This window comes from Squalius cephalus (assembly GCF_949319135.1).
Source record: "Squalius cephalus genome assembly, chromosome: 19".
Lineage (NCBI taxonomy): Eukaryota > Metazoa > Chordata > Actinopteri > Cypriniformes > Leuciscidae > Squalius > Squalius cephalus.
The window spans coordinates 3,572,081-3,585,883 of NC_137140.1; the positions used below are offsets into that span (position 1 = coordinate 3,572,081).

At 37.0% G+C, this 13,803-nt stretch overlaps 1 protein-coding gene across 2 annotated transcripts in view; it reads left to right on the forward strand.

Moving 5' to 3' along the window:
- Positions 1 to 13,803, forward strand: part of mms19 (MMS19 homolog, cytosolic iron-sulfur assembly component) — a 31,829-nt gene that overhangs the window by 16,095 nt on the left and 1,931 nt on the right. For both annotated transcript variants that reach the window (XM_079851980.1, XM_079851981.1), the window contains exons 19-30: positions 684 to 851; positions 955 to 1,039; positions 4,517 to 4,619; positions 4,839 to 4,913; positions 6,235 to 6,361; positions 7,038 to 7,144; positions 10,323 to 10,379; positions 10,458 to 10,644; positions 11,242 to 11,324; positions 11,404 to 11,568; positions 11,665 to 11,724; positions 12,824 to 12,924. In XM_079851980.1, coding sequence (XP_079708106.1) covers positions 684 to 851; positions 955 to 1,039; positions 4,517 to 4,619; positions 4,839 to 4,913; positions 6,235 to 6,361; positions 7,038 to 7,144; positions 10,323 to 10,379; positions 10,458 to 10,644; positions 11,242 to 11,324; positions 11,404 to 11,568; positions 11,665 to 11,724; positions 12,824 to 12,924 — 1,318 coding nt within the window. The remainder of the gene's footprint in view (positions 1 to 683; positions 852 to 954; positions 1,040 to 4,516; positions 4,620 to 4,838; positions 4,914 to 6,234; positions 6,362 to 7,037; positions 7,145 to 10,322; positions 10,380 to 10,457; positions 10,645 to 11,241; positions 11,325 to 11,403; positions 11,569 to 11,664; positions 11,725 to 12,823; positions 12,925 to 13,803) is intronic.

A 13,803-nucleotide genomic window follows, 5' to 3' on the forward strand; every position in this document is an offset into this window, starting at 1 on the left:
CGCGGGCGCAACTGGCATTTAAAGGGAATGGGAGATGAGACTCTGATTGGTTTAATGCATGTAAATCACAAAACACACCCATTACTCATTAAGAGAATAGGGACAACCCTTTTAGACCATGCGCCGGGAGCGCTGACCATTTTTCCCGTCGTTAAACTAGCAAAAGTGGATTCCGACACGCCCTAAGTGAACTTGCGCCGTGCGCTTTAGACCATGTGCTTAGATCGTTAAAATAGGGCCCTATATATTAATAATATGATATCACAGCCTTTTGTGATTTAAGTGCACGAAGCCATATCACACTTAGTTTGATTGACAAATACCATACTAAAGCAAAAGTGCAAAACAAAATGTTAGAGATCTTCTGGTATAATATTAAGTATAAAAATATTTTCGGTTCATTATTATTCTGTCGGAACAGATTTAGTGGTAATTACTGGGGAACACTGTAATAAATATTATAAATCTGGTTGTTCCTGTTCTGTTTACTGATTGGTCAATACACTTGGCAGTATCTCACAGTTTCTTGTACTTTATGGATTGATTATTTGATTCTGATACAAAGTCAAGTCCTTTGTTTATATAGCATTTTATGCAATACAGATTGTTTCAAAGCAGCTTTACAGTGAAAAACAGTACCTAATATACTGATGTAATGCAGAGACATGTTGTTCATCTTTCAGGGAGCTGCAGTTTCTCCGTGGAGGAGGTGAGCGCTGTATGCATCAGTCTGCAGCGGATAGCAGCGCACGCACGTGACACTGAGGAGATCGGACGATTCTTTCATAGCAACATCATTCCACGACTTCTAGGACTGGCGTTACAGGCTGCGCTGCAGAGTAGAGACTCGGGTCAGTGTTTGTCATGATTTTCTGGTGTGTGTTTGTCATGATTTTTCTGGTGTGTGTTAGTGTTTGTGCTATTTGTAGATGTAACTGTGGGTTTGTTCAACAGGTCACAGTAGTCCACTCACAGATGAAGCCGTTCTTTCTGCTTTAGTTCCGGTCATCAGCACGGCCTGTGCTGCGTTACAATCAGAGTGAGCCACAATTATATATTATATTATGTGACTGATGTGACTTTCAGATGTATACTGGCAATTTCAAGAATCAAGATTAAGGGTGTCACGATTCTCCAAATCCTCGATTCGATTACATTTTCGATTCTAAAGTCACGGTTCGATTCGATTCTCGATTTGTTTGATTGTAAAAAAATTGCATCGCAATTGCATGTTACAATGTTTACATGGTACAATTAAGCTACACTTTTTTATTATTTCAGTTCAATTCAATTATTGTGATTTGATTTAATATTGACTCATTTGGATAAATATTAGGTAGGCTACACAAGATAGGCTTAATTTGTCTAAAAAAAAAATTAAAAAAAAACCTCACCTAATGCTGTAAACATACAGAGAGCCTATCAGCTGGTTGTAGGCTATTATTTAAGGTTAAAAATAATTAAATATAATGCGTTTTTTTATTATAATAACAACTTTATTTAATGATATAAGTAAAAAATATAATATGTAATATAGAACACATATTTAGCAAAATACTCTCTATAGCTATTTTTTTCTTGCCAACTACGTGCTATAAGCCTATATTATGGTCATTAAATGGCTTTCCTGAGGTAAATGTGACATAATTGTTCTCCAGCTGTTTTATTGACCTCTTCACGCTGATGAAAAACACTGATTGATCGATATTATGTATGAGGAATATACATTTCGGTAAGTTGTAGCCTACTAATGTATCTTTCAACATTGTTCTGTTTTTTTTTTACTATTAGCTAGAGATCGATCATCGCATCTTCACGTGCGCTAGGGATCTGTCACGTAACATTTACAAGCGCCAAAACGGTATTTATTGTTTGAATTTCGTAATAAATTTGACAGAATCTGAGAGCTGAGATTTTTTTATATCATAAAGTAACCTGCTCTAGTCTGTCGGTCTCCGTGTCCTCTTTGCTTCGTGATTTTTCTGTGCGTGAGAGCATGTGAAAAGTGTCAATTGCGTGTGTCTCACGGTGAATGCGTGAGAGTTGGCAGCACTTCAACACGTGTGGTTTTTTTTTCCTTTCGCTTGGCAAGCCGAGCTGACGTGACATGGGGGCGTGACAGCATCAACGATTCCCTTTTTTGATTCGATAATCGAGATTGAGCATTAATTTCGATCGATTTCGATTTAAAATTGAAATCGTGACACCCTTAATCAAGATTCATTTTGATTCTGATTACAAGCTTTTTGAGTCTATACCAATTACGTTATTGATTCATTTGAATTAGTGCTGCCAGTCGATTAAAAAAAAATTAACTAATTACTCTCACGTTTTTCTGTAATTCAATCGCACCTAACATTTAACATTTTTAATGTATTTTTATATTGTAATAATTTCACATATAAACAACTTGTGTATTAAGTGAACTTAAAACAATCTTCGGTAACACTTTATTTTTACAGTGTCATTGTTACATGTAGTTACTATAGTAATAACTATAAATTATGCTTAATTACATGCAACTAACCATCAACCAAATCCTAATTCTAACACTATAGTAAGTACATGTAGTTTATTATTATTATTTCGTACTTAAATGTACAATTACAGTGTAACAACGACACCTTGAAATAAAGTTGAACACAATTGTCACATAAACCCATTATAATAAATGTCACATTTACCTGCCCTTCAATATATCAGGCCTCAATATTTTCTATTTGCCCAGTCAGACCGGTCCAGATTTTTACTTGCCCTGTCAAAATACACAAAAAGTTATTGTTTTCGTTGTTTTTGCTTTAAGATCTGAGGCATATGATGCGGATCTAACACACATCCCATTTTCTCACAACTCTACTACATTTAAGACTTTGTTTAACTCATTTAAGACTGTACTTGCGAGGGTACTCGACAAAACGGGCATTTTGGCATCATTTTGTTTGTTTTGTCCGTTCAAGCGCAGACCAAAACAAAAACGGACATTGTTTAGCATTGTTTATCGGAGAAACAAGTATGTGAACTTAGAATGTTTCCTAAATATCTGCAAACCTATTATGGTATTTTTTAGGGATGTCCCGATACCACTTTTTCACTTCCGATACCGATACCGATGCCGCAGCTTTGGCTATTTGCCGATACCGATATCAATCCGATATTTTTATTTTATTCTTGAACTAATACTAATAATAATAAAATATAATGGAAGCACTTTGCTCAATTAGCCACATAAAAACATCTCACTCAAATGGAGAACAAATACTTCTCCAGTATATAGTCCACAACAACAGTTGATAATGAAAGACTGCCAGCCTTTATTCAAAAGACCTTGAGATATGTTTGGTAACCTGAATGAATTTAAAATTAATTTGCTATATTTCAGATAAATATATTTGTTTCCTTAAAATTTTAATTAACCTTAACTTTATTCTCATCTGAATTATAAATAATTTATTTCTGTATAAAATAATATTACTTTTAAAAACACATTTGATTTTATTTTTTATTCAATGTAGAATGTGTAACTTAAAATAAACAGATTATTGCTCTGTTTTAGGACAAGAAATGAAAACCAATGCAATGATGAATGTCCAAAAGATGAGATAATTTTTGCTTTTAAACAGCGTGTGTGTGTGCGTGTGTGTGTGTGTGTGTGTGTGTGTGTGTGTGATTTTGGTTGGGTGACAGTTACAGTTTGACAAGAGTTGACAGTTTGACAAAAGCACAATGTTGTGTTTTACACAAATATAAGTAGGCTAAACACTTTTTGCAGTTTTAATGATGTCCTGTATGAAAATGACGGAGTATGTTTTTATGTTTCCACTGTTCGATCGCGCCCGTACCTCTCTCTCTCTCTGACACACACACTCCAGCATTGCAATCTTGACATCGCAGCCTGTTCATTTTGCTGCGTCCACACCAAACGCGAATAGAGCGTCAAATTTGCGTCTATCGCGTCTAGTTCGATGCTTGAACAGTTTGAATCCATTCGCGCGTCCAAAGCGTATAATGATAAAGTGAGCGTTTGAAGCGATATAGACGCGCGTTCAGAGCTAAGGCGGGCTACAGATTAGGTGTCCCTAAAGAACCCGCATATGCGCGTATCTAACAGTAACGTTAGTTCCGTATTACATTAATTAATGTGCACGCGAGATTTATTTATTTTTATACCGTGTATTCTCTGTGTAAATCCATGCACCGAACGTACGTTCAGTACGAATACGTACCGTTCCACTCCTAGCTGCTAATGGGTATTGGATCATAGGTATCGGATAATTTTTTTTCTCCCCTCCGATATCCGATCTAGCGTTTTGGGCCAGTATCGGCACGATACCGATGCCGTGGATCGGATCGGGACATCCCTAGTATTTTTGTGCTTTAGTACAGTCAAAAAGTGACATACTGCACCTTTAATCAAAATGAAGATAGATTAAAATAGATTAGTCATTTATGATAATAACCCAGCCCTAATTAAAAAATATGCACATTTACGAATACAAGTCTTCTTTATTTCTTACAGATCAGCGTCCCGCATGGCGGCACAGGCTGTTTCTCTGTTCCTGGATGGAGATGTGTCCTTTCTGCCAGAGAATGCCTTCCCTTCCCAAATCCAGTTGCTCCAGGTGTGTGACAAGATCAATCACACTCAATAGTCAGGGTTACATTTGCCAGTCCAGATTAACTGAGCTTGACTTCAATAAGAGATTCTGTTCTGGGAGAATTGTGAATGGTGGTCTAATGTCTCTCTCGGATCATCAGTATCTACTCAACGTTCTCTCATAATTCAGCAAGTGTTTGTGGATGATTCTAGGGTTTGTGTGTGTGTGCTGCTTCTCCCACAGAGCCAGGCAGAGTCTCGGGGGCCGTCTCAGTTGGTGTGTCTGCTGATGGCCTGTGTTTGCTCTCTTCCACGCAGCGTAAGTTAAACTCTTATCTCACTCTCATCAGAATATTCATTTAGTACAGTGTTTTCTACAGAGCTCGTTATTGTAGGGCTGCACTATTCTCTTTTCTGATAAAAATAAAAATAAATCACAATTACTTTTTAAAATGCAACTTCATTTAAAAAAATCTAAAAGTTTGTTGTGCAGGGCTGCACAATTTGGTCATTTTTGTTTAATGATTGTAAGCAATGACTAATATATAGGATATAAAAACAATAATAATAGTAATTGTTATTTACATTATATTTTATATTTTTATTGTAAAATTTCACTGTAAATAAAAAAATTCTAGTATATACAAAAAATATAATAACAATGAACATAATAAAATAACAATAATATGTATGGTTGTTTCTAAATATGACTATAATAATAATAATATAAATAATATTAATAATAATAATAATAATAATAATAATAATTATTATTATTATTATATTTTTATTTAAAAATACAAACTGTAAAATTGCAATCCTAATATTTCTGGCTGTCTTAAAGGGATAGTTCTCCTAAAAATGTAAATCCTGTCATCATTTACTCACCCTGAAGGTGATCCAAACCTGTATGAGTTTCTTTCTTCTGCTGAACACAAAAAAAGATATTTTGAAGAATGTTGGTACCAAAAAGTTGATGGACCCCATTGAAGTATTTTTTCCATCAATGTTTTGCGTAACCATATTCTTTAAAATATCTTCTTTTGTATTCAACAGAAGAAATAAATGCATACAGGTTTGGAACAGTTTGAGGGCGAGTAAATGAGTAAATCGCACTATAGTTTAGGGTCCAATTCTCACTATTAACTAAGACTTTTGCCTCAATAAACTTCTAATTACTGTTTATTAATAGTTAGTAAGGTAGTTGTTAAGTTTAGGTATTGGGTGATTAAGGGATGTGGAATATGGTCATTCATATGTGCTTTATAAGTACTAATAATCAGCCAATATCCTAGTAATATGCATGCTAATAAGCAACTAGTTAATAGTGAGAATTGGACCTAAACTAAACTGTTACCGTATCTTCATTTTTGGGTAAACTATCTCTTTAATTTTCAGACATCCAGAAAAGCTTTATTTTAGATGGAAAACCACAGGATAATTGATTCTCATTATAAGTTTGGGAAGCTGCGGTTCTCATGGAAACTGACACTTGCACTTTGGGATGCATTCGTACATTGGCTGAACCAAAATTAATATTTTTAATGCAGTTTGAGCATAAGAAGCACCATATATGGAGCTATTCATGTCAGATGTTGTAGCTATTGTAAAAGATTTTAATTTCATCAATTCCACAACAGGTGGATATCCCTGAGATTGACAGGCTTCTGGTCCAGTTGGAAGATCTGATCTGTACGTGTTCACACCTGTTCTCCTACACGTTTGCAGCGAAATGCTTCGCTGGATTGGTCAACAAGAGGCCGGCAGGTACACACACGATGGCTTTGTCTTCTTCCTATATCACATGCACTGATGACCTAGGGCTGTGTAATTAATCATAATTGATTTTCGATTTTGATTTTGGCTTCTAACTATTGAAAAAAAGAGAATCAAGGTAAATCTGTGCACTTTTGTTCCTCCCTGAGCCAAACATCCAAATCAGTCGAATAAGTGAGTTTTGTAAAATGCAATCCACTGTTGCTAAGCGTGCTTGATATTAAAAGTGCATTAAAAGAATAGACAGCCTTAAGACAAGAATATATAAGGCATGCCTCGCCCTAGCCAATGGTGGGTAATGAAGAGAGAGCACAGCACAGTGTTGCATGCCTCAAAATATTAGCTTTTGATGGTATGAAGCTAGACAAGTTAAGACGCCACTTGCACATCACAAAAACAAAGAAAAGCCTGTTGAAGTTGAGAGCTTGTCGCACTGTATTAATTAAAATGTTTCAAATAAATCCTACAGGATTTTGCTTGCAAGGTCATGTCTGAGAGAGTCTTTATATAGAGAGAGGCTTTAATATATTTATCTCTACAAAAGCTTTGGGAACCACTGCCTCTTTTCTATCAATGTAGGTCAGTGGAATAATGAGTGGGTTATTTGAGCTCTGGAGTTGATTTACCTGATCTGCATTTCACGTATGCTGTGTGTGTGTGTGTTCAGGTGAAGCTCTTGACGCAGTGCTGGAGAGAGTGTTGAAGAGGATTAGTGTAGAGCTGGAGAACGGTTCCTCTTCCCGGCGAACACAAGTCTTCACACTGCTGCTCTGGGTAATGACCAAATCAAGAGAGTATCCAGTTTTTTAATTTCTGAACTGTCTGTCTTCCATTGTTCCACTGTTCTGAACAGATTAAATGCAGGATTTTATGCACATAAACGCTGATCAACACACATGCATGTAGAGCACATCAAATATGGCAAACAAAAGCTTAAAGAGGTGGTTCAGAATTTTGGACATCGGACCTCATTTCCAAGTTAGCCTGTGTGTTATTTATCAGTGGAGACAGTTTTCAAAAATTTTCACCCAGTCCTTTCAGTTGCAGTTCGCCGGTGCTAGGCTAGCGCGAGTCAACGGTATCTGCTAGCCTGCCATTAAAAACAGCTTTACCCACTCCACAGTACACCAAAAGCAAATAAATTATAACGCCAGACTACCGATGTAAATGTCTGTTGAGAGAATAATGTTAAAAATCAAACTACCCTTTCATCGCATTGCAATAGTTATACTTTGTTCCCTGTATTTATTAGCACATCTACAGCAGCGGCGGAGTGATATTAAGTTACCTAGGCAACCGAGAGAACCGGTCCACATGACAATCACGCAAATGTATTTACCATGGTATTTACCTGCCACTGACACTCGTCACTACAGCAGAAGCAGAGTATATTTCACGAAGAAATCAACAAGACATAGGACTATGGCCACGTTTGAAAGCCATGGCAATGTTCTGGACTTTGGAGACGATGCAGGCGAGGAATGTGTGTTATTCAACGAACCGTAACTTACATGTATGAGCCGGAATACACAGACAAACACGAACACAGATCTCTGTCTGTAGAGACAACAGCAGCTGGAGATGCCGTAGAGAACCGGGACAGAACATCAGGAGACCGGTGGTGCCAGTGCAGAAAATGTATAGCTACATATAGCTAGCTAGACGTCCCGACTGTAGTGCGCTTCTGTTCTGCGTTTACTATTCGGCGCAGTACTACTAACCGGAGCAAAGTAAAATTCCGCCGCTGCTGAGAAAATAGTTCCTGTAAATGTAATGCGATCATTGAGATTAGGCATGTGCCGGTATCAAATTTTCATGCTGCGATTAATTGATTGAGCTTTTATCACGGTATACGGTATTATCACGATATTTTAATTGCTCAAAAGAAACGGATGGATTGGGGGGATGTAGAAAAAACAACAACTTGAATCACAATAGGTGTAATTGTGATTGTCAAAACATTTGGTAACTAAACAGAATTTTACACAATTTTCACGATTTCAATTCAATTCTTGGGATTTGATTTCAATCTTGATTCAATATTGACTCTTTGGATAAATATTAGGTAGGCTACAGTAGATAGCCTACATGTTAATTTTTCTCAAGAAAAAATACATCTCACATAATGCTGTAAACATACAGAGAGCCCTATCAGCTGGTATTATTAAAGGTTAAAAATTAACCAATTAAATTAAATATAATTTGGTTTTCATTATAATAACAATTATGACACAAGTAAAAATATAATACAAATGTAATATAGTGCACATATTTAGCAAAATACTCCTATAGCTATTTTTTTCTAGTCAACTAACGTGTTGGTCATTAAATGGCTTTCCTGAGGTAACGTTCTGTGACATAATTGTTCACCTGCAGTTTTATTTACCTCTTTCCGTGGTTGAAAAACACTGATTGATCGATATTATTTGAGGCATAAATACCTTTCGGTAAGTTGTACTGTATCTTTAAATAAAAAGTAACAGATGATCGGTTTACTTGAACTGAGGCGCTACAGCGATCGGTCACGTCACATTTACAAGCACCAAAACGGTATTTATTGTCTGAATTTCGTAATAAAATGGACAGAACCTGATAGCTGATCATTTTTTTCATATCAAAAGTAACCTGCTCTGTCTAGTCTGTCAGTCCTCTTTGCTCCGCGGTTATTCTCTGCGTGAGAAAATGGATGTGTGGCGTGAGAGCGTGTGAAAAGTGTAAATTGCGTGAATCTCACGCTGAATGCGTAGAGTTGGCAGCCCTGCTTTTAGAAGGGGGATGAATCGTCGGCAGCGTTCCTCCTTCCGCCATGCTTCTTCTCCATGTGAGTATTGTTTACATTAGACTAGAGTGCGCACTGCGCCGCATGCACACAGTGCTTCTACATGTGGGGATTGTTTACATCAGAGCGCGCACGTGTTTCGCGCAGCATATACGCAGCTGTTTTTTTAAGCGGTTGATGGAAAATAAGCTAATGCGCGTTCTATAAACATAAATTCTGATCTATTATTTTTCACGGTATTTTGAAGTGCCCGCGATAACAATATCGTGCTTATTCATTACCGCGATTTATCGCATTACCGAATACCGGCACATGTCTAATTGAGATGCAAGAGTAGTTTGATTTCTAACATTATTCTCTCAACAGACATTAACATCGGTAGTCTGGCGTTAGAATTTATTTGCTTTTCGTGCACTCTGGAGTGGGTAAACCTGTTTTTAATGGCAGGCTAACAGATACCGTTGACTCGCGCTAGCCTAGCACCGGCGAACTATGTAACTGGAAGGACTGGGTGAAAATTTTTGAAAACTGTCTCCACTGATAAATAACACACAGGCTAACATGTAAATGAGGTCCGATGTCCAAAATTCTGAACCACCTCTTTAAAGGGCTATAATGCCCTTTTCACAAGATGTAAAAAGTCTCTGATGTCCCCAGAGTGTGTATGTGAAGTTTTAGCTCAAAATACCCCACAGATATTTTTTATAGCATGTTAAAATTGTCACTTTTTGAGGGTGAGCAAAAACATGCCGTTTTTGTGTCTGTCCCTTTAAATGCAAATGAGCTGCTGCTCCCGGCACAGAGCTTTATGTATTAGCTGATGTGGAGTTAACTATCATCTAGTCATTGATTAGCATATTCTGTCATTATAATCTATAAATTGTGTTCCGGGGGCGGGGTTTATGTACATTTTAGGGTTAGGGTCACTAAGCCGTGAAGAAGCTCATTGTAGTCTCTACCAGCCGTTTGTTGTAGTCCCTAAAAAGCGATTTCTTTAAAAGCAATTATCTCCCTTTGCTTTGAACTTTGAGCGTCGTAACTTTGCAGATGTTGTTTATGCTCAAACAGCAACATTACACACTAACTAAAGTTAGAAACGTGAAGTCATATTCAACCACCCCTTTAAACGTGCTTGTTTGATGCACTGAGTTTCCACCTTTTTCTTTTGTATAGGTGGCCAAAGCTCTCCTGTTACGTTACCATCCGCTATCAACAGCCCTGACTGACAAGGTAGGTTTTTTTTTTCTAACCCCAGTCATTTTCCGAGGCTCAGTGTTTGAGTGGTCTCTCTCTGTCCTCTGCTTTCAGCTCTTTGCTCTGTTGAGTGACCCGGAGTTAGGATCTCAGGCGGCCGATGGCTTCTGCGTCCTCATGAGCGACTCTCCAGATGTGCTCAATCGCAGCTGCCACGCCGACGTGCGCATCATGTACAGACAACGCTTTTTTGCTGAAAACTCAAGCAAACTTGTTGAAGGCTTCAACTCAGCAGAGCAGGGTACCTCCATTACCACTTCCTGTCTTAACCACCGATAGGACGGAATCACTTCGCTTGCTTTGCATCTACAAATACCACTCAACATTTCGTCGAGTTTCTGATGCTCAGCAAGGCTGCAATTATTTGATAAAAAAAAACAGTAATATTGTGAAATATTATTTCAATCTAAAATAACTGTTTTCTATTTGTAATATATTTTGAAATGTAATTTATTCCTATGATCAAAGCTGAATTATCAGCATCATTACTCCAGTCTTCAGTGTCACATGATCCTTCAGAAATCATTCTAATATGATGATTTTCTGTTCAAGAAACTTTTCTGATTATTATCAATGTTGAAAAGAATTAGATAAGAAGAACCATGATTAATAATTGAATACAATTATTTTAGGATGATTTCTGAAGGATCATGTGACACTGAAGACTGGAGTAATGATGCTTTGATCACAGGAATAAATTACACTTTACTATATATTCACATAGAAAACAGCTGTTTTACATTGGAATAATATTTCACAATATTGCGGTTTTATGGTTCAAAGAAGTTGTAAAAAAACCGTTTGACCGGTTGTGTAAATCATTTCTGTTGCTCCACAGAGAAGAAGTCTTGTTATTTGAAAGCGCTGTCACACATCGTCAACAACCTTCCCAGAGAAGTGCAGCTCTCAGAGCTTCCTGCAGTGAGTTGAGTTCGCTGTGTTTTCAGACGTGTGGAGTGTTACGCAGTGTGTCGAGTGTGTCCTGTGCTGTTCTCTGCAGCTGCTGCCGCTCCTGCTGGAGGCGCTGTCGTGTCCCGATCGAGAGGTCCAGTTCTCCACCCTGTCCTGCATGCAGCCGGTGCTGCTGGAGCCCCCGGAGGCCCTCAGGAACCAGCTGGAGGCGCTGTTCTCACGCATGCTGGCCCTCACCTCCAGCCCTCACATGGTACACCGCAGAACAGTGCTCTGAGCAGTCACATGTGACTCTAGTCGATCTGTTGACAGCGGTTGCCTAATTTTGACTTTATCTTCACTCTGACAGAAAGTGAGAATTGCATCGATCCGCTGCATTCATGCTCTCTCTCGCCTGCCTGAACATGTGGTAAGAGAAGACGTTTTTAGGGCTAATTGATGCTGAGCGTTTTATTCGACTTAATTAAAAAAATATATTAATCATTAAAAACTATTATATTATATTTTGATCTCCAAATCTTTTTTTAAATTGTGATTTCAAGGGCTGAAAAATAATTAAATTAAATTATATATATATATATAATTTAATTATTTTTCAGCCCTTGAAATCACAATTTAAAAAATTGTGATTAAATTATATATATATATATATATATATATATATATATATATATATATATATATATATATATGTTTAATTATTTTTCAGCCCTTGAAATCACAATTTAAAAAAAATTGGAGATCAAAATATAATACTATATATAAAATAATTTTATATATATATATATATATATATATATATATATATATATATATATATATATATATACATACATGCATACATACATACATATACACATATATACATACATATACACATATATACATACATATACACATATATACATATATATACACACACACACACACACACACACATATACACACACACCATTCATATGTTTGGGGTCTCTTCTGCTCATCAAGGCTACATTAATTTGATCAAAATACAGTAAAAACGATAATATTGTGAAATATTGTTAGTTTAAAATATGCTGTTTTGCTGCTCAAGAAACATTTCTGATTATTATTAATGTTGAAAACGGTTGTGCTGCTTCATATTTTTGTCATCTCTTATTTTTTCAGGATTCTTTGACGAATAGAAAGCTCAAAAGAACAGCATTTATTTGAAATGGAAATCTTTTATTACATTATATAAATGCCTTTACTGACACTTTCGATTAATTTAATGAATCTTTGTTGAATAAAAAGTCTTAATCTCAGACTGATCCCAAACAATTAAGCTTTTCTCCTGAAGAAAAAACAACATGTTGTTAAATTGCACTTAATTTGTAGCCCTGAGAAAAGTTATGGCTGCAATGTGTAAATAATTTCTTCTTCTGAATAACATGCTCAGATGATTTATGCACAATGAGAACGAGAATAAATCACGTTGACTTTTAAAGTCACAGATTTGACTGTCGTTTATAGTGTTGTTGTCTGTTCAGGTCCTGCCGTTCCGTGCCAGAGTGCTGAAAGCTCTCGCTGTGTGTCTGGATGACAGAAAGAGGCTGGTGAGGAACGAGGCTGTGGCGGCTCGAGGGCAATGGTGAGGCAGAGCACATTCAAACCCTGCAGGTTTCACACGCCGTGTTCTCACTGTCGGGCCGAAAACACGTGTGCTAGTGCGTGTGTGCCAGGGCCAGTCGCGTTTCCTCCGTCACTTTCAGGGCTTCCTCTCAAGGTCAAGGTATCTTTATTTCTGGGCCAACGGCCAGGGGTTTTTGACCTGCCCGAATACCTTGGTTCAAAGCGGGCCAACTGGGGCTTGAGGAGTGGTTACGAACAGTTTAACTGAGTCAGGAGACGGTCAGCATCACTGCTAACATTTCACATGTTATTATCTTACCAGATAACTTCAACATTTTTAACATTTTAAAATTTTTCAGTTCAAAACTCACTTTCAGACACCAGCGAGCATTTGAAATAACTTCCTTGCGATCCGATGGGGATTCTGATCACCGTATGAGGCAGAAATGCTACTTATGCGAACCATACACATTATGTTTATGGAAAATACCAGAGACTGCTTGAAGAATGTAGAAAAATCATATATGAGGATAATAATGTGTATTTATTTGTTTTAATGTTTTATCTGTGTCTTCCCTGTGCCTTTGTTAATAGATACCGGACTAATGCATCCACATATGTCATAAAACACATGCACTTCGGTTAACTCGTATAACTCATAACTCCTGTTTTCTTCTCATGAGCTTCCTCTGTTGCTCCGGCTGAAAGGATAACAGTATAGTAGTGAGACCGGAGAGATCACTCAAACCTCCTCAGAGCGCATCATTTCATGGACAATTAATAGAAATGCTCACCCTTTCTTTCTAAAGTGACGTGTAAACGTGAAATTTTATGAATATTTTTCAAAATGTGTGGACTTAAAGGGATAGTTCACCCAAAAATGAAAATTCTGTCAGTA